The sequence below is a fragment of the Epinephelus lanceolatus genome, chromosome 21 (genome assembly GCF_041903045.1).
Source record: "Epinephelus lanceolatus isolate andai-2023 chromosome 21, ASM4190304v1, whole genome shotgun sequence".
Classification (NCBI taxonomy): Eukaryota; Metazoa; Chordata; class Actinopteri; order Perciformes; family Serranidae; genus Epinephelus; species Epinephelus lanceolatus.
The window spans coordinates 34,687,873-34,715,689 of record NC_135754.1 but is presented as its reverse complement, the minus strand read 5'-3'; the positions used below and the strand labels follow the sequence as shown (position 1 = coordinate 34,715,689).

Genomic DNA, 27,817 nt, shown 5'->3' with positions numbered 1-27,817 from the left:
TGGGGACGCACTGCAGCACACTGCCAACTGTTTGTCTCAGGAAGTTTGATTATTTCACAATGACAAGGACGTCATGCTGCAGAGACGAGCAGAAACAAACATTGTCTGTGTTGACTCAAACTATCAGGTACATGTTTTGATGTTTAATGACCTGCAGTAAGAGACCCACTGTCAGCGCTGACCAACAACAAATACAAACTGTTTACCTGTCCTTACCTTTAGTTGATTTTCCAAACAGAGGAATCCTGTTGACCTGGAATGGCCCCATTGTGTCATCTTGTTATGTGATGTTAGTTATGAGGTGTTTTAAAATACTGATATATTTTCCTTTTCCCCTATTTGTCTAAAATAGGAAATTAAGAAAAAAATATGCAAGAAGGTCCTTTTTATTAAGACATGAAGTAGCATGGGATCATGGGAGTTGTTGTCCTCATAGAGTGACATGTATTTGTAGGCCAACAAGGGCGTCAACTGCAGCACAGTCGCATGAATTTAACGTCGGTCGTAATGACGCTCTGTAGTCTCATTCAGCCTCTTGTCAGCAGCCGTATTTTTCAGGACATGAAAAAGCTTTAATTTTTTTTACTGACGTATTTTATGTTGTGGAACAAAACATGAAAGTCTATTCAGTGTGTGTGAACCACAGACCATATTTCAGACATCTAACCAAAAACCCACTGAGCTTCAGACGAGGGAACTGGGAGCGCTAAAATGCTAACTCAGCTCCGGGTTATTGTTAAACAAATATCGTTGCTGGTGAAATTCATGTTTTAAAGTGAAATCATGTTCATGGATGAAGAAATGTTTAATTATGTTTATTCACATTATGTTTATTCACATGTATTCATGTTGTCATTTCATTCTAATGAAACAGCTGCAGCCAGCGTTAGCTAATGTTACGCTGATTCGCCAGTTTAAGTGGGATTTATACGTCTGCGTCGAATCAACGCCGTAAGTTATCAAAGTGACATTTCATTAGTTTGAAATCAGCAAACGTCTTGTATCAGTCTCATCACACACCCTGTCTGTCGACCTGTCTGTCGACCTGTCTGTCGACCTGTCTCTCACCCTGTCTGTCATCCTTTCTGTCGACCTGTCTCTCATCCTTTATGTCTACCTGTCTCTCACCCTGTCTCTCATCCTTTCTGTCTACCTGTCTCTCACCCTGTCTGTCGACCTGTCTCTCACCCTGTCTGTCATCCTTTCTGTCTACCTGTCTCTCATCCTTTCTGTCGACCTGTCTCTCATCCTTTCTGTCTACCTGTCTGTCATCCTTTATGTCGACCTGTCTCTCATCCTTTCTGTCGACCTGTCTCTCATCCTTTCTGTCTACCTGTCTGTCATCCTTTATGTCGACCTGTCTCTCATCCTTTCTGTCTACCTGTCTCTCATCCTTTCTGTCTACCTGTCCCTCATCCTTTCTGTCTACCTGTCTCTCATCCTTTCTGTCTACCTGTCTCTCACCCTGTCTGTCGACCTGTCTCTCACCCTGTCTGTCATCCTTTCTGTCTACCTGTCTCTCATCCTTTCTGTCGACCTGTCTCTCACCCTGTCTGTCATCCTTTCTGTCTACCTGTCTGTCATCCTTTCTGTCGACCTGTCTCTCATCCTTTCTGTCTACCTGTCTGTCATCCTTTATGTCGACCTGTCTCTCATCCTTTCTGTCTACCTGTCTCTCATCCTTTCTGTCTACCTGTCCCTCATCCTTTCTGTCTACCTGTCTCTCATCCTTTCTGTCTACCTGTCCCTCATCCTTTCTGTCTACCTGTCTCTCACCCTTTCTGTCTACCTGTCTCTCATCCTTTCTGTCTACCTGTCTCTCATCCTTTCTGTCGACCTGTCTCTCATCCTTTATGTCTGCCTGTCTGTCATCCTTTCTGTCTACCTGTCTGTCATCCTTTCTGTCTACCTGTCTGTCATCCTTTCTGTTGACCTGTCTCTCACCCTGTCTGTCATCCTTTCTGTCTACCTGTCTCTCATCCTTTCTGTCTACCTGTCTCTCACCCTGTCCCTCATCCTTTCTGTCTACCTGTCTCTCATCCTTTCTGTCTACCTGTCTTTCATCCTGTCTCTCATCCTTTATGTCTACCTGTCTCTCATCCTTTCTGTCTACCTGTCTCTCATCCTTTCTGTCTACCTGTCTTTCATCCTGTCTCTCATCCTTTCTGTCTACCTGTCTCTCATCCTTTATGTCGACCTGTCTCTCACCCTGTCTCTCATCCTTTCTGTCTACCTGTCTCTCATCCTTTCTGTCTACCTGTCTCTCATCCTGTATGTCTACCTGTCTGTCATCCTATATGTCTGCCCGTCTCTCACCCTGTCCCTGTCTCTCATCCTTTCTGTCGACCTGTCTCTCACCCTGTCCCTGTCTCTCATCCTTTCTGTCGACCTGTCTCTCACCCTGTCCCTGTCTCTCATCCTTTCTGTCTACCTGTCTCTCATCCTTTCTGTCTACCTGTCTCTCATCCTTTATGTCTGCCTGTCTCTCACCCTGTCCCTGTCTCTCATCCTTTCTGTCTACCTGTCTCTCATTCTTTCTGTCTACCTGTCTCTCATCCTGTATGTCTACCTGTCTCTCACCCTGTCTCTCATCCTTTCTGTCTACCTGTCTCTCATCCTGTATGTCTACCTGTCTCTCATCCTTTATGTCTGCCCGTCTCTCACCCTGTCCCTGTCTCTCATCCTTTATGTCTACCTGTCTCTCATCCTTTCTGTCTACCTGTCTCTCATCCTTTCTGTCTGCTCGTCTCTCACCCTGTCTCTCATCCTTTATGTCTACCTGTCTCTCACCCTTTTTGTCTGCCCGTCTCTCATCCTTTCTGTTGACCTGTCTCTCATCCTTTCTGTCTACCTGTCTCTCACCCTTTTTGTCTGCCCGTCTCTCATCCTTTCTGTCTGCCCGTCTCTCACCCTGTCTCTCATCCTTTCTGTCTACCTGTCTCTCATCCTTTCTGTCTGCCCGTCTCTCACCCTGTCTCTCATCCTTTCTGTCTACCTGTCTCTCATCCTGTCTCTGTGTGGTGAAGGAGAAGAGAGACGGGGCTCTTCAGAAAACTCTCCCTCCATCCTGGGCAGCAAAGGTCAGTGTGACTTTTAACTCATATCAAACTGGTCTGTACTGGTCTGTTTTTTATAGTGGGGTGAATGCATTATACTGTGTACAGTGCTGTGGTTGGTTTTTGTTGCATTAACAACATCAGACAGCAGGGGGCGCTGCTCCTCTGTCAGTCAGTGTGGACTGTTGCTCCATGACAGCAGAAGCTCTGTGTGAATCCATGTTTGATCTGTGAGCTTTATTTAATATTTATTTCTCCATCAAACTGTTTTTAATATCTGTCTTCATCTTTTTTTATCCTCTCTGTGTCTCTGCAGCTAAAACCATCATCGTCTGGTCAGTGGACATTCAGTGGAGAAGGAGTCGGTTAACACAGCTACCAATACGAAACGAGGACGAAGAAGCTTTTTAAGACATGGTGAGGAAGAGTGTGTGTTTGTTTGTAGACTTGTCTTTGTGAGGACCAAGTATAGTTTCAGACCTCAAGTGTGAAGTGAGGACGTTTTACGTTATGAGGACATTTTTAAAGAAGTGAGGACGTTTTACACTATGAGGACATTTTTAAAGAAGTGAGGACGTTTTACGTTATGAGGACATTATTGTAAAGTAGAATACACAGATGTGTTTTTAACGTCCAGTGTTGTTGCTCTGTGTTTCAGGTGTCAGGAGGAGTGAAGGAGAAGCTGTGATCTAAGACCTGCAGGAAGTGACATCATCACCATGTGACAACACTACACAGGTGGTATTTAAACCTGTGGGGACTCTGAGGAGTTTGATTTTAAATACCTGTACAGTTTTTTATTTTAGTTTTATTTTTCGTTTGTTTCTGGGGGTGAATGATAAACAGAACAACATTCTCACTTCATGGAAAATGCAAATCATTCGCCACCTTCTTCGTCTGATCAAACGCTCGTCTGTCTGCTTCAGTATCTACGGTGGCTGAGAAGGTCCAAACACAGCCTGCAGGTACAGCAAACAGGAAACACCAGATACAACTTGTGTCTGGGTCTTCAAAATAAAAGAATAAAATATAATCCTATGTTAGAATTTTTTATGAAGTGTGAATATCAGACAGTGATAATGTCACAGTGTGGCGTTATTTTCCTCTGCATGTGTCCACTATCAGAAACGTAGAGTAACATCAGAGGGATGCGCCACTAAGGTGGTCATCAACTTCCTGTCTAAGCCCCGCCCCTCTTCTTCAGGCTCTAAACAAACACTCAATATGCAAGGCTATTCAAGAGAAGGCTGAGACACGGGGTCAAACATGGGGGGATTGCACATGCGCAGTAAAATCTGGTCTGCACTTCCTCAAAGGCTCAGTAGATGGAGTGAGACCGCGGAATAAGGGGGGTGCTTGTTTCATGTCACTGAGGTGCTGGCTCCATTTTGTTGGTTCTGGGATATGTGCATGTATGTCATTTTCACAGCTTATTACTGGACTGTCACTGGTGGCCTGCGTTGTGGGTGAGAATGACAGAGATGCAATTCCGACAACTTCAGGCAGCCGCCGTTCAAAAGTCCAAGCAGACCGCACCAAGCGCACTCCTTGATCGCCTGAACGGATCCTGCGCTTTTTATCTAGAGCCCCTGCTGTCACCCTCCAGCATCGCATTTCAAGTTACACTGCACATGTGCAATCCCCCCATGTTTGACCCCGTGTCCCAGCCTTCTCTTGAATAGTCTTGTCAATATGTTTCCAGGCCCAGTGCGACGCCTAAGGCCCTGACACACCAAGCCGACAGTCAGCCGTCGACCAAAGTCGGGCCGTCGGTGAGCGTCTGTCGCCCTAGTTTTTGTGGTGTGTCCCGCACCATTGGCACTTCGTCATTGGCGGCTTTTCGGTCAATTGAGCATGTTGAATCGGCGGTGGAGCTTGTCGGTGAGAGAGATCACTCTGATTGGCTGTTCAGGTTTTATTTCCTCGCCCCTGTAGTGAGTGAATCTGCCTGTAGTGAAACAGGGCGACGTGAGGCGACGTAGACGACGCAAAAGTTGGCTTTTGTTGCCGCTAGTTCTTTGATGTCAGTTTGGTGTGTCTGCACCTTTACAGCTTGACAAGGTCATTTAAAGGGACGACTGGCCTCGTCTTGGGATACAGACACGGGAGGGGAATCTGACCGAAGTGTCCCGACTCTTTGTCGGCATCACTGATGTGCTGATGGTTCACTGTGCCTAGAGCCTGAACTGTCTTATTACAGGACACTCCCAAAATATACAGGTTTATACATCAAGTAGACATAATAAAAACATCAGGGAACAAACGTGGTTTGACTGAACATCCCTTTAATCCATCAACATTAACAACAAAGATGAAAACAAAAGTCTTCATTTTTTTAATGAAATTATGTTTGTAAGAACTTTAAGGTAAAATGTTATTATCCTACTGAAGAGCAGCAGCTTCTGTCGCTGCTCTGTGGCTTTTGTGCGCTGAGAGGATAAACCAGGTTAGGTGCTGTCATAACAAACTCATGGAAACAAGTCTGGAACTGTTGAGACTCGCGTTGACGTCTGACACGTGGAGACATCGTTTTATTTCTTGTATATTTGATGATTATTCCGCTGCATCAGGTTTTTGTCTTATGCCGACCGACTAGTCCCATCCCATCCCTGCATGGACCTGGTCTTTTAGTCTCTGTAGTTTCTGTATGTCAAGGGGCGGAAACATTTCAAACACCCGGGTTGGGAGTGAGGTACTGCTCCAAGGGGAGGAGTTCATGTACCTCTGGGTCTTGTTCATGAGTGAGGGTAGAATGGAGTGTGAGATGGATCGGGGACCGTCGTGGTTCAGAGGGAGCTGATATACTGGTCATTCTCCGTCCCAACTCTCACCTATGGTCATGAGCTCTGGGTAGTGACTGAAAGAATGAGATCACAGATACAAGCGTCTGAAATGAGTTTCCTCTGTAGGGTGTCTGGGCTCAGCCTTAGAGATAGGGGGCGGAGTCAGACATCTGGAGGGAGCTCAGAGTAGAGCCGCTGCCCCTTCGTGTTGAGGTGGTTCAACATCTGATCAGGATCCTCCTGGTCCAGCTGGTCGGAGGCCCCGGGGCAGACCTAGAACACACTAGAGGGATTATATATCTCATCTGGTTTGGGAACGCCTCGGGGTCCTCCTGGAGGAGTTGGGAAGCGTTGCTGGGGAGAGGGACGTCTGGAGTACTTTGCTCAGCCTGCTGCCCCCGAGACCCGGCTTCGGATAAGCGGATGGATGGATGGATGGATGGATGGTGATGGCGTTGGCATGCAGCCATTTTCAGAGGCACATGAGAAATACTCCACAGCATTACTAGTGATTTCTTAATCATTACATTAGTGTGACTCCATGAGACAAACCTAAACCAGACCACACGACACTTCTTCAGCCCTGAGTCCAGAACATGTGATATGTTAAAGCGTCATTTTCAAACTAAACAAAAAAACCTGAAAATAGTCCAACAAACCTGAGTCAACACAGAGGGCAGTGTTGGAATATCTAAGCTAAATAGCACATCTGAAACATGGCGTATTTCCAAAAGTCCAGCTACAGTTCAAAAAAACAGAAATTAATTACAAAAAAATTAATATACTGTTAAAATGTTTGTGATGTTTCCTTCAATACTGACCATTTATACAGAGGTAAAAACAGAATAATTCAGACATCAAATGTAATATTTACATCTGAAACAGTTTTGGCCCCAAAAGAAGAATGAAAAGATTCAAACTTCTGTTTTGTCGATGACCTCACAGTGTTAACATGCAAACAATGAAAAACGATTAATCAAAAATATGACAGTAGATGGTGACTGTCAGCTGATTAATCGGCTAATGGTTTCAGCTCTGTAATATTACGTGACAGTCTTTGATATTTATTGATGTGAACACATTTCAGTCAGCCATCAAACACAAACATCTGTTATTGCTGTGTTTTGTTTTCCCTGAATAAAGCTGCTTGAAACAATAACTTAACGCTAAATCCATTTTTTATCTTTGGAGTTTGGTGGAGCTTCTGCTCAATCATTCAACCAGTGAGCGACTCGAAAACAAAGATGTTTCTTTAAAGGGTTTCAGCTCTCAGGCTCAAACATATTTAACTTCATATCTGTGCGCAAACCGAGTCCTCTCGCTTTGAGTTGCCTGTTCCCTCGCCGGCTAATGTTTGCGTCCCATTAATTAGTAGAGGTTTGTTGTGTGTCAGAATCAAGGTACTGCTCAGAATTATCTAAAGTTTGTGCATCAGTCATTTCTGTGAATAGCATTTTTTCGCCCTCACATTAAAAAGCAGCATCAAGTCGCCCTCAGATCAGAATACATCATCCCAGGATTCGTCGTATCAGAGTTCAGGGTTAAACTCAGTCTGTTAAACCTTCTTTCTGAGGACGAGGCATAAAAATAAACAAAAATAAACAATGGAAGGCACTTCTTCCAGACAGGAAGTTGGAGTTTTGGGTTTCTCTTTAAAAACAAAAGGTGCTTCTCAAAGTCAAGGAGGCTTCTTTGGTAGGACGTCTTTCGATATCAGGTCCTCTCTCCTAATATTCAGAGAACAGTTTACTGAGTGTGCAGGTGAGCATCACCAAAAAAGTCCTGTGCTTTCATTTCAGAATCAGCAGAAGAACTAGACGCCATATTGCTAATTCTGCCCTTGAACTGTTTTGTTGAATAGTCTGAAGATGGTGACAGTATTTCAACTAACAAATTTGGCTTATACAATGAGAGCTTCAGTTAGCCTACGTTGTCTCGCTAATTAATAGCAATTTATGATGGCGTTAACATGTTTTGTTTTGGACGCATTTAAGGTGACAAATTTAGGACGCTGAAAATTAGGGATGGGCATGAGTACTTAATTTGGACATCATTCAACGTAATCCTTGCCCAACCTCCCACGTGTGAACATGACTTTTTTTTTTTTAATATTTAAAAGGTAAGATCTTATTTCACTGTAGAGCTGCGGCACCTTTTTGCCCCGCTGGCGCTCTCTCTTTGTTTAACATGAGTGTGGTGTGTTTAACACCGTTGGCCCTCATCGGCCCTTGCTGGCTCAGGGGTTAAAGAATCAGTGTCGGTGGAGCCCATCTGTGAGTGAAACAACTCTGACTGGCAGTTCAGCGCAGCACAGGAGAACAGACAGGAAGTGAGTAAAGGAGGAGCTAAAGTCCAGAGGGAGTGAGACCAAAACCAACTTGTTCCATGAGGTCAGATTATTTTTCTCTTAAGCAGAAACCTTTCCTTGCAGTTTGTGTTATTGTTCACTGGCACACGTGCTAACTGGCTAACTAGCATCAAGACAGTCGTCCTGTTTCCCTTTTTGAATGATGAATACAGACGACCACTGTCTGCTGCTGTGGAGAGTTATTTCCTCTCATGCAGGCGCCGAACGTGCATGCAGGTTGGCCGTCAGCTGTGTCCTTGTGTTGTGTTCAAGCACAACTTGTTTGTCCAAGACGCAGCAATGTCAGGCGACACAGCAGGGGGCCTTTGTCCATGTTGATTCTCTCAAGTGGGTTTGGCGTGTCTGGGCCGTAACATTAAGTAATGTTTCGAGATTGGTGACATTAAACAGCTCGATGTCGGATGTTAGCTTGTGCTAACCGGACAGCTGTTGAAGTTGCCAGGAAGAGAGCAGCTCTGGACTCTGGAGAGTTTGTTGATTTTTTTTTTTACTTTAATTTATGGCTTAACAGGCAAATTAGCGCCTGGTCACTCGATAAATGAATTTCAGATTGCACTACATTGTTGGTCAATTAACATTCATATTTCTTGCGTTAGATTTTTTTTTATCTTTGCAAGTAATCAAGTACTCTATCATAATGTAATGCAGGTACTCTAGTATGGAAGTTACTTAAAATGCCCATCCTTACCGAAGGTACTAATAACTGCATACAGAACTGTCAGCAGCACCGACACTTTGCTCTCATTCTTCGCTGTACGAAAGTCAGAACAAAGTTTTGAACCTGGCCTTCTAGATCTAATGAACGAAGATTACTCGCCTCTGATTTGTTCAGAGACAGATTCTGTGGGACTGCTAAGCAGATTTAACTGAAAGTTTATAGCATGTTTTCCTTGTTTTCAATTCGGACGATAGGACTGACTCATTGTGCACAGAGGATTGTGGGTACTTTAAGAGCCTGAGGATAGATACAGGCATCCCTGAGAAATGTCTGAAAGAAGGACTCGATTCGGTAGAATTCAAAGGATCTTAGACATCGGAAAAGTCCTTCGGCGGCATCCATAAAATGTAAGGATTGTTCCTTGACTTTAAGAAGCACCTATAAAATTTGTCAGTGTTGATTCTTGACTTGAAATCTGTCCTTCAGCAGACTCTAAATAAATCCACTTTCTGTAAAGCATTTGATTGAAGCCTGCCTCGGCCAGACCACAATCTGTGGTGTCGATGAATCAGATTGGTTGTTTCCTCTGAGGTTATGAGATGACAGCCTGATTGACCGCTTCCTTGTCAAAGGCGACGAAGCAGTCTGATGGGTCGGGGAGAGGGAGGGGCTCATGCTTCATGTCCTTGGTGATGACTACAGCAGCAGTGGAGTGGCAGCGGCGGATTCCAGCAACTGTGAAAAGAACGATCGCGCTGGCCAGCAGGGCGGTGCCGCTGAGGAAGAAGGTGGCAGTGTAACTTCCTGTTATGTCAACCAGCCAACCTGCAGGACGAGAAGAAGATTCAACAAAAAGTAAGTGATATTATTTATTAGTGATCATATTTATCTCAGATGTCTGTACCATGCAGCTGTTCTTCCACCTTAAAAGTTGCCGGCAGTCGGCCCAGTGAATGAAGTTATTTTTTCTCTTTCATTTTATAGCTGTAGTTTACTGATGTATGAACAGAGGTTACATAAAACCAGAGTGACCGTCCTCTACTGACCAATCAGACTGCAGGGTTCACAGCTCCACCTTTTAGTACCAGATCTTGGTGGAAATGTTAAAGGGGTCCAGGGTCTAGGTACATATCCGTAAGGGTTACTTTTGGTTCTAAAGGTACTATACCAAAAGGTTTTGGTGGATACTGGGCTATAATGCTGAAAACCATGCTTGGGGTGATTTAGAAATGGTGTCATCATGTAGTTTGTCCAGCAGAGGGTGCTCCAGCTCTTCTCATTGACTGCCAGCACATGAACAGGGCTTAAAGTACTCTAACCCTGTGCTGGGTTTCCAGAGTGGGACTTTTCTTTATGTATTGGCGAGCTAGTTTTACGAGTGTGTCACATCCGGAACTGCCCACATTGAGCACAAATATTGCCTCCGCAGGCAATGGTCACTTAGCTGCATTCGCTCATGTGTGACTCTTAAAGTTACTTTCTGGACAAAACCTGGCAGCAGCAGATTGTGAATGATCAGTCATGTGTAAATTAGGGGTGTTCTGGCTCCTCACCTCCAACTGGCGGGCTGATGAGGTAGGGGATAGCATGGAGGAAGTAGACGACGCCCAGTGCTGAGGACAGGTACTGAGATCCCACCACGTCCGATGTCACCACAGGGATCAGTGCCACGTAGGCGCCATCAAAGTAACCATAGAGGACGGCAAAGGGCACAAGGAGCGGGAAGGACCGGAGCAACGGCATGAAGAGGCAGCAGAGACCCTCCATCCCCACCGCAAAGATGTAACACGCCAGACGGTGCGGCTTCAAACACCTGAGAGATGGACACAGAAGTACTTATACTTTGTGCTGACGCCAACTTTTGTTGTTTCTTCAGACTGTAAAACACTTTGAAAATGACAATCTGAATTCTTCCCATCTACATTTAGCACAAATTTAAACTGAACTTTCAGAAAATGGTCAAAAGAAAAAGTGTGTTGTGGAAATATTAGTAAGAAATCAAAGGTACTTGTACTTTACTTGAGTATTTCCATCTTCTGCTACTTTCTACTTCTACTCCACCACATCTCTGAAGGATATATTGTTCCTGTACTACATTTGTCTGACAGCTTTAGATACTTTACAGATTCAGATTATTGATACAAAATATAATCAACTAATTAGGGCTGCCCCCGACTAAGAATTCTCCTGGTGGACCAACAGTCATCATTTAGGGCCATTAGTCGACTATTTGTCTGCATGTTTACAATATGAATTAAATGATATATTCTGGTGGTTTGAGTTGAAGGTGTGAGAAAGAATAGTATCAGTAACATTGTTAACACTGTGCTACATTACAGAGAAATACAAAACTGTACTAATGAACCTTCATTAATATAGGCCTATATTTTATCTACAAGTGCACGTCACACACTGAGCGAGCCGCCTGTTAATGACGCTGTGGGCTAATGGGCATGTAGCTACTTCCATGTTTCAGATGATACGTCATGTTTGTAGTCGACCAATGAAGATGAGTTTACATATCACCTTGGGTTCGTCCTTCACCTTCTCAAAATGATCCCACACTTTGGATTTCCTGCCCGACATGTTATTAACTAGCCTGTGGAATAACCGCAGGTACCAGCCCTGGAAATTAACCTGACTCCTGTCTGACTGCTGAGCGTGGACACTTCCTGTGTCGGTCCTTTTAAATTAATCCTTTCTACGCTGTGGTATTGATACTTTTACATAAGTAAAATGTCTTAGTACTTCTTGCAGCTCTGTATCAGGCAGACTGTTTGGATCCTATCTGAACGAAGATTATCATGATGTGGGCGTCTTCTGATGTTGGTTTAATTGATTCATTTATTTCTGATGACTGAGTTTTCCTGTTTGTCTTAGTCTCAGGTTTTTCTGTCTGTCTGCTGCAGGCTTTATCTTTAAACCTGATGGCTGACAGGTTTTTATCTTGTTCTGTCACATTCCAGCACAGAGTTCAGCTCTGTGATAAGTTTGCAGAATGTGTGTGAATGTTTAAACTCTCACTCCGACATTTGGAGGAGGTGGATGACTCGGAAAGTGAGAAATGTATCACAGATGAAAACAGTTTAGAAAGTGAGCCCTGACCAGGAGAGTGAGGACACTTTGAATTATGAGGACATATCTGGAAAGCGAAGGTGTTTGTACAATGTGAAGGAAAATTTTCAAAAGTGAGGTCATTTTACCAACATGAAGACTATTTTGGAAAACAGGAGAAAGTGAGGACACTAAAAATTGTAAGGACATTGTGAGATCTCCAGTAATATTGTGACGTTATGGTACATTTAAAGGGATAGTTCGGATCAGTTGGCACGGCCCTGGTTTGGAGAAGCAGGCTGGAGTCCAACATGGAAGCTGCACTATGTACAGCTGTGGAGGGCTCAGCAACGTCAGATCAACAGGTTTCGGTTCATCGTCTCTGCTCAGATAGTTTGTTTATGTTATTGTGTCACACAAAGTCACACAATAACATAAACAAACTAACCATTCGGGGTAGTGGTAGACCGGCAGCTCCTGTGTTCAGCGACGTTAAATCACTGTTTTTCTTAATGGAGTCTGGCTCTGAAGAGAGCAAGATAACGGCTTCATTTACCTGCTAGAAATCACAGTCTGACATTAGGGTAAAGCAGTGAAAATATTCTAAATACAGCATACACTTAAACTGATACTGATTTTTTTTAGGTGGCTAAAATATGTCGTTTTGATGCTGACCCCTCCACAGCAGTAGCTTCCATGTCAGACTCCTGCCTGCTTCTCCAAACTGGGGGCACACCATCTGACATGTACTGTGTGTAATATTCTGTTTATGGATAAAAACCTCCAACAACTCTCCCTTTAAGTTTCAGCTCAGACCCTCAGACTCGTTCATACCTCCTGTCCGTCAACCAGCCGAAGGTTATGTTCCCCATGATGTCGATCACTCCCAGGATGGACATGAGGAAGGCGGCCTGATGGTGGCTGACGCCACTGTTCAGAGCGCACGGCACCAGGTAGACAAAGGGGAGGCTGCAGCCGCTGGCCAGGAACAGGAACGACACAGCCAGGCCCAGGAAGTCCGGCAGCAGCAGAAAGCGGTACTCCTGACTGGACAAGAAGCAGAAGCTAAAGCACCACCTCCTCTGCAGCTTAGGGGCGGGGTTTCCCGACAGCAGGGGCACGGGCAGAGATGAAGGCGACGATGAGTTGAGGCTGTCGTCTGATTCTTTAAGTTTTACAGCGAGCTCGGCGTCCTGCGACAAGATGTTACCTGCAGACAACAGAGGTTTGCAAGTAAAAATAAAATATCCTGTAAAATCTGTGAGATGTTTGTGTGCCAGAGACGCAGGTACAGCACTGCTCCTCACCAGGTTTCTCCTCCCCCACTGACTCCCCCTCCTCTCCATCCACCTCCTCCCCGCCCTCCTGCAATGTGATTGGTCGGAGCAGCGCCCCACAGACACAGAGATTGGCTACGAAGGCGCTGAGGACGAGCAGCGCCCCCCTCCATGAGTACAGCTCGATGAGCAGCTGCACCGCTGGCGCCAGAACGAAGGTGCCAATCCCACTGCCCGACATTGCAATGCCGTACGCCAGTGCCTTCCGTTGGTGGAAATAACAGCCCACCATGTAGATGGCGGGAGTGTAACAGAGAGCGAAGCCCAGACCTGGTGAGTGAGGACATTTTGATAAGTGAGGACGTTTTACAAACATGAAGACAATTTTTGAAAGTAAGAACATTTCTAGAAATGTTTTATGAGAATGGACTTTTGTAGGAAGGCAGGACATTTCTGGACAGTATAAGGACACTTTGAATTGTGAGGACATTTGTACAAAGTGGAGACTAATGTTGGAAATTAACAACATTTCTATAAAGTAAGGATATTTTTTGCAAAGTTAAAACATTTTGATGTTAAGTAAGGACTTTTTAAAAAAAATAAAAACAATTAGAAAGTGAGGACATTTTCATTAGTGAGGACATTTTTGGCAAAGTATGGACATCTTTCAAAGTAAAAAATTAGAAGAATTAGTGAAGAATTAGACATGTATTACAAAGTAAGGATTTTTTTTTTTAAAAAAGTGATAATTGTAGAAAGGGAGGACAATTTTCCAAAGTAAGGACATTTCTTAGAGGTGTGGACATTTGGAGGAGGTGGGGGATGGCATGGAGGAAGTAGACGATGCCCAGCGCCAAGGCCAGGTGAAAATGTTTTTTTAGTAAGGACATTTTTTATTTCTCAAAATGATGCTGTTTTTGGGAAAGGGCATATTTTTTGAAGAAGTTAAAGTTAAACCAATTAAAAAGTGATTTATTTTTTATTTTATTTTTTTTTTAAGAGAGGACATTTTTACAAATAAGGATATTTGTAGAAAGGAAGGACAGATTTTCAAAAGTGAAGACATTGCTGAGAAGGTTGGACATTTGGAGGAGGTTGGGGACATACTTGGAAAGTAAAACATTTTTCAAAAGCGAGGACATTTTTTTTCAAATGAGGACACTTTGATAAGTTATGACATTTTTGGCAAAGTTAGGACATTTAAATGAAAACAATTAGAAAAGTGAGGACACTTAAAAAGTGCGGATGGTTTTTTATATAGTTGGGACATGTTTTACAAACAGAAGACATTTTTAGACAGTAAGGATTTTTTTTGTAAAATGAGGACATTCTGGTAATTAAGGACATTTTTGGCAAAGTAAGGACATTTCAATGAAAACAATAGTGAAGACACTTTCAAAAGTGGGGACATATTTTAGAAAGTAAGAAAGTGAGAATGCTTGCAGGAAGGTCAGACAAATGTTCAAAAGCGAGGACATTTCTGAGACATTTTAATGAAAACAAAAGAGTAAAGACACTTAAAAAGTGAGTTTGTATTTTAGAAAGTCAGGACATTTTTAAAGGAAAACAATTTAAACTGAGGACATACTCTATTTACTATATTAAGTAAGGGATTTTTTTTTTTGAAAGTGAGGACATTTAAAGAAAGGGCTGACAAATGTTCAAAAGTGAGGACATTATTGAGAAGGGCGGACATGTGGAAAAGGTGGAGGACATTTTTGACAAAGTAAGGACATTTTTAGGAAACTGAGAACACTCTGATAAGTGCGGGCATTTTTTTGCAGAGCGTGGAAATTGTTTGCGTGTCACGACCTGTCAGGATTCCCATGGTGAAGTAAAGGAGCTCCAGGCTTGTGGTGAAGGAGCTGAGGAGGAGCCCACAGGAGGAGAGGAGCCCGCCGAGCATCACAGCCACCCGGCAGGACCAACGGTTACCAACCAGGCTTCCCACAGGAGCTACACACACACACACACACACACACACACACACACAAACATGTTTACTTATGTTTTGGGACACTAAATGGATGTACATTAATGTCCTGGAGACTTACCATAACCATAACCATAACCATAACTGCCACCTGCCTCGCCCTGACCCTAACCTGACCCCGACCCTGACCAGTGGGTCTGCAATACTGACCACAGAGCATGGTGGTGCAGTCCACCAGGCTGTGGATCCATGCTGTCGCTGCATAGTCGGCTTCAAAATGAGACTGAAACTCCACAAAGAAGACGGAGATACACCTGCAGACAGGAAGTGACATCACAGATCACTCAGTGATTGATTATGAATGTAAACAGAATAATCTCTTGTCAGCACTGAGTCAGCAGGTTCCAGGTGTCAGGTGTGTGTTATGTAAAGTCTGACAGTGACATGTTATCTGTGTTGTGTAACTGGTTTGAGGGGGAAACTCTGGGCACAGTCCACACTGGTTAGACTGGGAATAAACTGGGAACGTGTGGAGAAACATTGACAGTCGTCTTAAAGGTCTTAAAGACTCGTTGTGTTGATGGTGACTGAGGCGGAGCTTCAGCCACACTTCTGACATTCAGTTCAACTTAATGAACCTGTATTGTTTCCCCCAAGGAAACATTTATAAAAAGACAACAAACAAACTGTAACAAAAAAATATGGGTGACAAAAAAAAAACACAGGGAACAAAAAAAAAAACAACAAAAACATGGACAACATAAAAGATGTGGAACATAAGAAATGGGTACGTAAAACATGCGGAACATAAACGATGTGGAACACAAAACACAGGGAACATAAAACATGGGGAACATAAAACACAGGGAACATAAAACACGGGAAACATAAAACATGCGGAACATAAAACATGGGGAACATAAAACACAGGGAACATAAAACATGCGGAACATAAAACATGGGGGACATAAAACACGCGGAACATAAAACATGCAGAACATAAAACACAGGGAACATAAAACATGGGGAACATAAAACATGCGGAACATAAAACATGGGGAACATGAAACACAGGGAACATAAAACACGGGAAACATAAAACATGCGGAACATAAAAGATGGGGAACATAAAACACAGGGAACATAAAACACGGGGAACATAAAACACGGGAAACATAAAACATGCAGAACATAAAACACGGGGAACATAAAACATGGGGAAGATAAAACACAGGGAACATAAAACACGGGAAACATAAAACACAGGGAACATAAAACACAGGGAACATAAAACACGGGGAACATAAAACATGCGGAACATAAAACACAGGGAACATAAAACACGGGGAACATAAAACATGCGGAATATAAAACATGGGGAACATAAAACATGCGGAACATAAAACACAGGGAACATAAAACATGGGGAACATAAAACATGCAGAACATACAAGATGTGGAACACAAAACACAGGGAACATAAAACATGGGTAATATAAAACACTGGGGGAACATAAGACACGGAGAACATAAAATATGGGGAACATAAAACAGGCAGAACATACAAGATGTGGAACACAAAACACAGGGAACATAAAACACAGGCAACATAAAACATGGAGAACATAAAATATGGGGAACATAAAACGTAGGAACATAAATCATAGAGAATATAAAAGATGCGGAACACAAAACACAGGGAACATAAAACATGGGGAACATAAAGGGGAGCATAAAAGATGTGGAACACAAAACACAGGGAACATAAAACATGGGGGACATAAAACATGGTGAGCATAAAAGATGCGGAACACAAAACACAGGGAATATAAAACATGCAGAACATAAAACACGGGGAACATAAAACACAGGGAACATAAAACATGCGGAACATAAAACATGCAGAACATAAAACACGCGGAACATAAAACATGCAGAACATAAAACATGCGGAACATAAAACACAGGGAACATAAAACATGGAGAACATAAAACATGCAGAACATACAAGATGTGGAACACAAAACACAGGGAATATAAAACATGGGTAATATAAAACACGGAGAACATAAAATATGGGGAACATAAAACATGCAGAACATACAAGATGTGGAGCACAAAACACAGGGAACATAAAACATGCAGAACATAAAATATGGGGAACATAAAACATGGAGAACATAAAAGATGTGGAACATAAAACATGCAGAACATAAAAGATGTGGAACACAAAACACAGGGAACATAAAACATGGGGGACATAAAACATGGTGAGCATAAAAGATGCGGAACACAAAACACAGGGAACATAAAACATGGGGGGGAGGGAACAAAAGTAACACAGCGCTGTTTTTAAATTAATAACTTCTGAAGACAAATTGTTTGGACGAGCACTTCCGACATTTTTTGTAATTCCTATAAATTTAAAGTACCAACAGTAAAAATACTCATCATGCTGAACGTCCCACTTCAGAATAATGTACATTATATTATTTAACTATAATTATTGATGGATTAGCTGATTAAAGTGGAACTCATTTTAATTCAGTTAACTGTGGTTAGTATTAATGATATGAATCTGTGAAGGTTCAGATGTTGAGATACTTCCACTCTCATTCTTGCATTGTTTCTGGTATGATGTGCTGACTGGAGGTTCTTCTTTAATTTCATTTCTACATGAACGTCTCATCATGTTTTCTGTTTTCCTTGTGATAAATGACGTCTCTGCACGTGAGTGTGGAGTTTACCTAAGAAACACCTGTGACATGAGATTAAAGGTGTGCAGACACTTGTACGGCATGTTTCTGATTTAAGAAGGAGCTTCTGAACACACTGTTTCTTTAGGAACCACAGATGTGTGATAACAACTAGACTCAGGAACCAAGATGGAGTCCACTCTGTAATGATGTCGCTCGCCTGGTGCAGTTTGTAGCTTCGGGGTTGTGATGATGTCATGGATTTGTACATTTTAACCTCCGTGAATGATGTAGATGTTGCAGAGCAAGCACCGCTCCACCTGGCTTGGTCTTAGCAAGGTGCTGGACACATCAATAAGTCCAAACAGGTAGAAATAAAACGTACACTTATAAATCAAAGAGACTGAACGCTCAACAATAAAGTTAAGCACTGTACAGATGTCAGTGTGTGGAAATCTTTTTCTAACATCCTCCATGAATGAAAAATTCACAATAGAGTCATCATTGAGCTTGTGTCCTGTCCACAGTTCTACAGACGTCTCTTTTATATTGGTGGTCTCGTGAGTTGCCACTGGGAAACATTGAAAGCAAGGCTGAGCGGCGTTCCTGGGAGCCTGATAAGAACATGTCGGCAGAATGTCTGCCCGAGGTGACATCTCACTGAGAAAGTGCTGTTTATTCAGGTGTCAGAGTCTCACACTGAAACCTTCAGAGCTTCACTTAATGTATCACAGCTGGTTAGTCAACACACACACACACACACACACACACACACACAGAGGTCAGTCAGTTCGTTGTGTTTTTGCAGAAGGATGATTTCTATTTGTGTGAACTCTCCCTTTACAACAGAGTTATATTTTAGTAGAGCTGATAATGTTAGTTGCATAATATTAGACAGACAGATAGATTCATGCGTACATATAGATAGACACTCATGGCCACTTTATTAGGTACACCTTACTAGTACCAGGTTGGAACCCCTTTTTAATTCTTGGTGTCACAACAAGGAGCTGGAAACATTCCTCAGAGACTTCGGTCCATATTGACATGATGACATCACACAGTTGCTGCAGATTTGTCGGCTGCACATCCATGATGAGAATCTCCCGTTCCACCACATCCCAAAGGTGCTCTATTGGACTGAGATCTGGTGACTGTGGAGGCCATTGGAGTACAGTGAACTCATTGTCATGTTTGAGATGATGTGAGCTTTGTGACATGGTGCGTTATCCTGCTGGAAGTAGCCATCAGAAGATGGGTACACTGTGGTCATAAAGGGATGGACACGCTCAGCAACAATACTCAGGTAGGCTGTGGTGTTTAAACCATGCTCAGTTGGTACTAAGAAAATCTCCCCCACACCATTACACCACCAGCAGCAGCCTGAAGCGTTGATACAAGGCAGGATGGATCCATGCTTCCATCTGAATGTGGTTTTTCCAATCTTCTATTGTCCAGTTTTGGTGAGAAAACCCGTGTGAATTGTAGCCTCAGTTTCCTGTTGTTAGCTGACAGGAGTGGCACCTGGTGTGGTCTTCTGCTGCTGTAGCCCATCTGCTTCAAGGTTGGACAAGGTGTTGTTGCTTCAGAGATGGTCTTCTGCAGACCTTGGTTGGAACCAGTGCTTATTTGACTTCCTGTTGCCTTTCTATCATCTTGAACCAGTCTGGCCATTCTCCTCTGACCTCTGGCATCAACAAGGCATTTTGGCTCACTGGATATTTTCTCTTTTTGGGACCATCCTCTGTAAACCCTAGAGATGGTTGTGCTGAAAATCCCAGGAAATACTCAGACCAGCCCGTCTGGCACCAACAACCATGCCACGTTCAAAGTCACTTAAATCACCTTTCTTCATCATTCAGATGCTCAGTTTGAACTTCAGCAGCTCGTCTTCACCATGTCTACATGACTAAATGTTAATGAGCTGCTGACACCTGATTGGCTGATTTAATGTAAGCGTTAAAGAGCAGTTGAACTAATAAAGTGGGTAGTGAGTGTATATGTACATATAGATACAGAGGGTTAGGGTTAGGGTTATAGATAGATAGGTAGGTAGGTAGGTAGGTAGGTAGGTAGATCAATCTATATCAGGTAACATGGCAGTGTCTCCTCCTTCAGAACAAACTGAACACTTGAAATGATGAACAAAATGTAAACAACAAAAAAACATTCAGCAGCTGTTAAATTAGCTTCATCTCTTTTTATTATTGATTAATCTGCCAATTATTTTCTTAATTTTATTTTATAATTTGGTCTAAAATAAAATGTCTGAAATCCAACATGATGTGACGTCTTTAAATGCTTTTAGTCAGCCAACAGTTAAAACCCAGAAATATTCAGTGTCCTATTTAAGTATTATCAAAGTGCGGTCAAGTTTTAAGAGGCTAAAAGTGAAGTTAAAAAAACAGTTTATTCACTGTTAAAATAGTTTCCAACTTTTATTGTTGATTGACTAAACGACTAATTGTTTCAGTTTAAAACTAAATACAATAATGGGTTACTCTGTGTTGGGAAGTACTTTTACTTTAGATCATTGAAGTAACACGTGTACTTTTACTGAGATCTAGTTTTGAATGAACGTAGACCTTGTTGAACATGTTGTTGTTGTTGACCATCAGCTGTAAGACAAGCTGAGTGTGTGTGTGTGTGTGTGTGTGTGTGTGTGTGTTGACAGGAACAGAAGCTCCCTCTCGTCTTCACATTGGTGGGGCACAAACAACACTTTGAGTTTAACTATTCATAGACTGACCCACTGAGCTGTTACTGGACCTGTTGGAGGTTTGACACCAGCTGATGTTATACTGATGTTCTTCTTCTGTCCTACAATCATAACTATATTAACAGAGATAGAAAAACAAATTCATGATCCAAGTTCACACATTATTCTGCCCCGTCATACAACACTGTGGGGACATCGCCAAAGCTTCACAGGGGGGTCATGAAGCCTTCTTGATTTTAAGGGGTGTAAAAAACTTAAAATATATATACCATAAAGCTTCAATTAAACGCCCAGTCCCTTTTACCAGCCCGGTGTGGCTACAATTTTGTCTCAATTAGGGGCCTGGTCTGGTTGCCAAACAGTTCTTTTTTTTACATATATATATAGAAGTTCTTAGGATGTATAAAACCAGGTTGTTGGCTACCTGAAATTATGAGTCCATTCCACAAGGCATTTGAAGTTTGAAGAAGAGCTTTGCTAAAGCAACAGGTTTCCTGTTAATTCAGGAACCAGTGTGAGGTTCATGCTTTCTGTTAATGAGTGTGGATGAGTGACTGTGTTCAGGAATCTGCTGTGTGTTCAGAAAACGTTCCAAATCTGTAAATGTGTAAATGTCTAAATCTGTAAACAAATCTGCTAATATGTACACAGGTCTGTGATGTCAGGTAATGTGTGATACTATTTGGTAAGTTACCAAGAAAACCACCTGAAACTCTATAAACCTCCTCGAGTGTCACTTTTAGAGGTTGTTATAGTTCCCAGTTATATTTTTAGAAAGAATTTTACCCTGCAGACTAGTGATATTTTGACTCTTTGTTCTGCACGTACCAGTTATCTCAGATCAATAAAAAAAAACATGGGGAACAAACAAAACAACATGGGTAACAAAACAATAACATGGTCAACAAAAAGAATAACATGGGGAACAAAACAACATGGGGAACAAAAACAATAACATGGGAAACAAAAACAGTAACATGGGGAACAAAACAACATGGGGAACAAAAACAATAACATAGGCAACAAAAACAACAACATGGGGAACAAAAACAATAACATGGGGAACAAAACAACATGGGGAACAAAAACAATAACATGGGGAACAAAACAACATGGGAAACAAAAACAATAACATAGACAACAAAAACAACAACATGGGGAACAAAAACAATACCATTGGGGAACAAAACAACATGGGGAACAAAAACAATGACATGGGGAACAAAACAACATAGGGAACAAAAACAATACCATTGGGGAACAAAAAGTATAACATGGGGAACAAAACAACATGGGGAACAAAAAGAAAACCATGGGGAACAAAAACAATGACATGGGGAACAAAAACAATACCATTGGGGAACAAAAACAATAAAATGGGGAACAAAACAACATGGGGAACAATAACATGGGGAACAAAACAACATGGGGAACAAAAACAATACCATTTGGGGAACAAAAACAATAACATGGGGAACAAAACAACATGGGGAACAAAAAGAATAACATGGGGAACAAAACAAAACATAGGGAACAAAAACAATGACATGGGGAACAAAAAGTATAGCATGGGGAACAAAAACAATAACATGGGGAACAAAACAACATGGGGAACAAAAAGAAAACCATGGGGAACGAAACAACATGGGGAACAAAAAGAAAACCATGGGGAACGAAACAACATGGGAAACAGAAACAATAACATGGGGAACAAAACAACATAGGGAACAAAAACAATGACATGGGGAACAAAAAGTATAGCATGGGGAACAAAAACAATAACATGGGGAACAAAACAACATGGGGAACAAAAAGAAAACCATGGGGAACAGAAACAATAACATGGGGAACAAAACAACATGGGGAACAAAACAACATAGGGAACAAAACAACATGGGGAACAAAAACAATAACATGGGGAACAAAACAACATGGGGAACAAAAACAATAACATGGGGAACAAAAACAATACCATTGGGGAACAAAAAGAATAACATGGGGAACAAAACAATAACATGGGGAACAAAAAGAATAACATGGGGAACAAAACAACATGGGGAACAAAAAGAATAACATGGGGAACAAAACAACATAGGGAACAAAAACAATGACATAGGGAACAAAAAGTATAACATAGGGAACAAAAACAATAACATGGGGAACAAAACAACATGGGGAACAAAAAGAAAACCATGGGGAACAAAACAACATGGGGAACAGAAACAGTAACATGGGGAGCAAAAAGAAAAACATGGGGAACAAAACAACATGGGGAACAAAAACAATGACATGGGGAGCAAAAACAATAACATGGGGAACAAAAACAACATAGGGAACAAAACAACATGGGGAACAAAAACAATAACATGGGGAACAGAACAACATGGGGAACAAAACAACATAGGGAACAAAACAACATGGGGAACAAAAACAATAACATGGGGAACAAAACAACATGGTTGTTGTTTTTGATGTGGTTGTAGTTGATGGTGACAGATCAGTAATCGAAGAGGAATGTGCTGTACTTTTTATCCTACACTTCAGTGGAGGATTGTGTTTCAGCTCGCAGGGATGTGTTTAAACCTGTCTGACCTCTTTACTCTTTACACTCCAAACACAAAGCTGAAACTTTATCTGAGTCTCTCTGAGTCCAAGTCTGTAAACACCCTGCTCTGTCACACCAACACAAAATAATCAGTTTACTGTGATCAAGAAGGTTTTTACAGTTTATTCTGAGGGGAACATGAACGTCTCATTACATCACCAATCCTGACTGTGTGTGTGTGTGTGTGTGTGTGTGTGTGTGTGTGTGTGTGCACCCGTGTTTTTTACCTGGTTACAGCCCGTGTGCAGACCGTCACCATGAAGCAGCAGCCGACGATCACCCAGCCCCATCCTCCATCCAGAGGTGGCACCGTGCCGCTCCGCCGCTTCCCATCAACCATTGCTGCAGCTTCCAGCTGAAGCAGATGCCCCTGAGCCGGTCTCTGGTTCTGATATTAATCTTAAAGTTCAGGTCCCAAAAAACAGTCCTCCTCTGTCCTCGTCTGCTGCCTCAGCTCTGATTCTCTGCAGAGGAAAAAGCTGATGGTATGTCAAGCGTCTGTTGTGTGTGGACCAGACTTAAAGCTCTGTGTCTCTGCAGTATGACTCCTCCATGTCAGGTGTCCAGGCGGAGTCAGGAGAGCTGAGAAGCTGAGGTAAGAAGAAGTAAAAAACTATTTAAGTTTAGGATGAGAAAGAAAAGATGGAGTCAGTCGCAGTGAAGAAAGAGTAAAGACTGGTAGAAGAACATCCTGTGTCCCCTCTGTCCTCTCTGTCCTCTCTGTCCTCTCTGTCCTCTGGCTGTGAGATCAAACCCAGTAGAGACACAGTAGAGTGACAGTAGAGACTGTCTGTCTCTGACACTCCAGTTAAAAAGTGTCCTCAGTCAATAAGTGACCAGCAGACCCTCAATCATTAACTGACCTCTCTGTGTGAACTCTAGAGGTGATGATATTTTAACCAAGCGCACCCAGACAACCCCCCCACAGGACACAGCAGCGTTTGGTTTTTAAACCCCTTTATCCTCAGACATCCTCCAACCAAGCGCTCCCTCCTTCAGAGCATCAACAACATGTGCAGCTGTGACGGAGGACGCTTCAGTCCCTGAACCTGAAACCCTCGACCCTCCCCCCGGGACAGGGAGGAGTGGGGGTGGGTCTGAGAGGCCTGCATCAGGTGTCAACAGGACGCATACCCAGACGAGCAGGTCTGACAGGACAGGATCTATGTCAAACAGTCCTCAGGGTTTATTTCTGTCCTGAAAGCTCCAGGGTCAGATACACCAGGACCAGGACCAAGCAGGGTCAGATACACCAGGACCAGGACCAAGCAGGGTCAGATACACCAGGACCAGATCCAAACTAGGTCAGATACACCAGGACTAGGTCCAAACAGGGTCAGGGCCAGGGTCAAACAGGGTCAGATACACCAGGACCAGGACCACGCAGGGTCAGATACACCAGGACCAGATCCAAACTAGGTCAGATACACCAGGACTAGGTCCAAACAGGGTCAGATACACCAGGACCAGGGCCAAACAGGGTCAGATACACCAGGACCAGGGCCAGGGCCAAACAGGGTCAGATACACCAGGACCAGGACCAGAGTCAAACAGCGTCAGATACACCAGGACCAGGTCCAAACAGGGTCAGCACAGGGCCAAACTGGGTCAGATACAACAGGGCCAGGGCCAGGGCCAAGCAGGGTCAGAAACATCAGGACCAGTGCCAGAGTCAAACTAGGTCAGATACACCAGGACCGGGTCCAAACAGGGTCAGGGCCAGGGCCAAGCAGGGTCAGATACACCAGGACTAGGTCCGAACAGGGTCAGGGCCATGGTCAAGCAGGGTCAGATACACCAGGACTAGGTCCAAACAGGGTCAGGGCCATGGCCAGGGCCAGGGTCAAGCAGGATCAGATACACCAGGACTAGGTCCAAACAGGGCCAGGGCCGTGGTCAAGCAGGGTCAGATACACCAGGACTAGGTCCAAACAGGGTCAGGGCCAGGGCCAGGATCAAGCAGGGTCAGATACACCAGGACCAGGGCCAGAGTCAAACGGGGTCAGATACACCAGGACCAGGGCCAGAGTCAAACGGGGTCAGATACACCAGGACCAGGTCCAAGCAGGGTCAGGACCAGAGATTTTTTTATTTCTGATTTCTGAGACTGAAAATATCTTAATACTTGAAAAACACGTACCCAGGTAACCATCAGACAGAACCAGACAGGAAGTTCAGTCACAAAGATAAAAAGAAACTGTGGCGCCCCCTTGTGGGCGCTGTTTAACACAAGACGGTGCCAGCTCCAAGATAATATCCAAAAGTCAATCCAATCCATATGTCCTAACTTTTATTCTATATATTCAAGTTTCTCTCTATATATTGGGTCATATAACATATGTATCCATATATGTTCTGTATTTTCAAACTTTCATTTTACGTATTTAAGTTTTATTCCATGTTTTCAAACTTTTCTTCTATATTATTATTCACTCCATATATTTAAATTCCATTCCATTTAATCAAACTTCACATTATAGCCTTTGAATTATTGATTTCTCACTCAATAAAACTACTAACTCTGCATTTAGTCCAGCTGAAGTGAATCAGTCATTTTATTCTATTTATATTAAAAATCAGTCTATATATTTATGTGTTTATATATATGACAAAATATAACATCAGACGTCCTTTCTCTTTGAAGTATGAAGGATCATTTTACTCAGAACTGACGTTGTATTCTAGTTTACACACTTTGACTTTTCTACTTTCTATTTACTTTTCTGTTTTCTCTGTTTTCCAGTTTATTGTCACAAAATCTGTTTTATGATGTACTTTTACCCATCACCACACAATGTGTGTGTGTGTGTGTGTGTGTGTGTGTGTGCGCTTTTCTCACCGTGCCGCAGTCACTCTTCACTCTGATGGAAACAAACACAACTTCAGTCTGCAGATGTTTTCATGATCGAGACAGCCGAAGTGTCGCGGTAACTTTGAGGCTCCTCGCGGCTCCTTTCTCTCTTCATCTGTCTGTCCTACCGATCCCCGATCGATCCATGTGATCAGTTTGTTGCAGCTTCACGTGCCGCGGAGAAGTTTTTCATCCTCTGAGAGACACGTGACTCACCCAGCCTCCTCCTCCTCCTCCTCCTCCTCTTCCTCTTTAAACACTGAGTGGTGTTGATGCATGCCCACGTGAATCGAATAAAGCAAAATGACATATTTTGAGCCTCCCTAATTAGTTTTTGATTATAAACATTTAATAAGAAGTAATAACTGTGCTAATAAAAGCTTTATTTATACACCAATTTTCAAAACAAACAAAAATAATAATGAATAAAAGGTTTACAACACATGATAACAGAACGATAAAGCTGTGACAGTGTTTTGGCTGAGAGTTGGCCCCTGATGTGTTTCAGCCATTCATCCATCAGCTATCTATTTTAACTGTAATCCATTACTTTTAGTGAAGTAGTTCCAGTGTTCCCGTTAACTCACACCATTTCTCCATGAGTGAAACTGTGTGCATATGAAAATGTTCAAGAAAAGAGGAAAAACAACACTTCTGTAAATCATGCTGTTGTGATTATCCACATCCTGTTTATCTGCAGGACACACCCTGACTGGTCACAGTGACAGACGATGGTCAGGACATCTTGGAGGATATTAACTGTGTCAGACTGTTTCCTAGGGGCATTCTGGTACAACTATTTCCCGTCGTAAAATACAATCTAACTTCTGTGGTACCAGTGCCTCATGCTCCTGCGGTGCTGTGCCAAATGCTGCTGTAATACATTCTTGTGGTTTGTTTGGTATTTTGGGATGTTTACCACATATATATATATACATATATATATGTATGTATGTACAATACATTCTGCCCCAAACCACAGTTAAATCACTCCACAATCAGAAACCGTGGATTACCAGAACCATCTGAGAGGCCATTAACAAAGACGCTGTGCCTTACAACTTAGCACTGCAGTCTGGAAACAATTACAAAGCAGCAGCGCACAATGTGCATTACATTGAGTGTTGTGTTGTGTTGTTATTGTTACTGTTGTTGTGGTTGTTGTTAATGTGATTGTAATGTATAAAGTACAGTGTTTGGGGTGGACTCCAGGAAGAATAGCTGTGGCTTTGGTCACAGCTAATGGAGATCCGAATAAATTATTGAATGAATGTAGTAGGAGCAGTAATGGAGGCAGGACTATGGGAAGACAGTGGGAGAATTCCAGAAGGGCCATCCAAGAAGAGTTTTACTGTCAGTAAACAGTATGATATTTTTGGTGGGTGGGGCTTAGCTAGAGGAAAAACAATAGGCCCTTTTAGGGCCGACGTCACAATTACGTCATTTTATCATCTGGAAGTAAAGCTGCCTCTCCCCCACAGGGCTGTAGGCTATGTAGGAGTCTTAAAATGTGTTTGTCTTGTTGTGTTATTGGGAGCCAGAATAGAAAGCGTCATGTCTCAAAATCAGCCGCCACTGCCCGTCAACAAAAACAAAGACAGCTATGGTTAAATGTGATAAGACCAAAGGACTGGACGGAGGCCATCATCACAAATGCTCACATGTGCAGCGCACACTTCATGCATGTCACTATCTGGGCTCTACTGCATGTTTCTAACTCTGCTCTACTGCATGTCACTACCTGGGCTCTACTGCATGTCACTACCTGGGCTCTACTGCATGTCACTACCTGGGCTCTACTGCATGTCACTACCTGG

The 27,817-nt window shown here is 42.8% G+C and overlaps 1 protein-coding gene across 2 annotated transcripts; it reads right to left on the bottom strand.

Moving 5' to 3' along the window:
* Positions 1–6,348: 6,348 nt before the first annotated feature.
* On the bottom strand, positions 6,349–26,185 carry slc16a12b (solute carrier family 16 member 12b). 2 transcript variants are annotated; one of them, XM_033610897.2, is made up of 8 exons: positions 25,989–26,185; positions 23,377–23,739; positions 15,340–15,443; positions 15,009–15,152; positions 13,227–13,526; positions 12,754–13,129; positions 10,419–10,678; positions 6,349–9,690 (listed from the first exon to the last, which is right to left on the bottom strand). In XM_033610897.2, the coding sequence occupies exons 2-8, from the start codon at positions 23,487–23,489 to the stop codon at positions 9,458–9,460; spliced, it is 1,530 nt and encodes a 509-aa protein (XP_033466788.2). In that variant the 5' UTR covers positions 23,490–23,739; positions 25,989–26,185; the 3' UTR covers positions 6,349–9,457. The 2 variants fall into 2 exon arrangements, with proteins under 2 accessions (XP_033466788.2, XP_033466787.2); XM_033610896.2 differs by lacking the exon at positions 25,989–26,185 and having other exon boundaries at positions 23,377–24,206.
* Between the last annotated feature and the right edge of the window lie 1,632 nt (positions 26,186–27,817).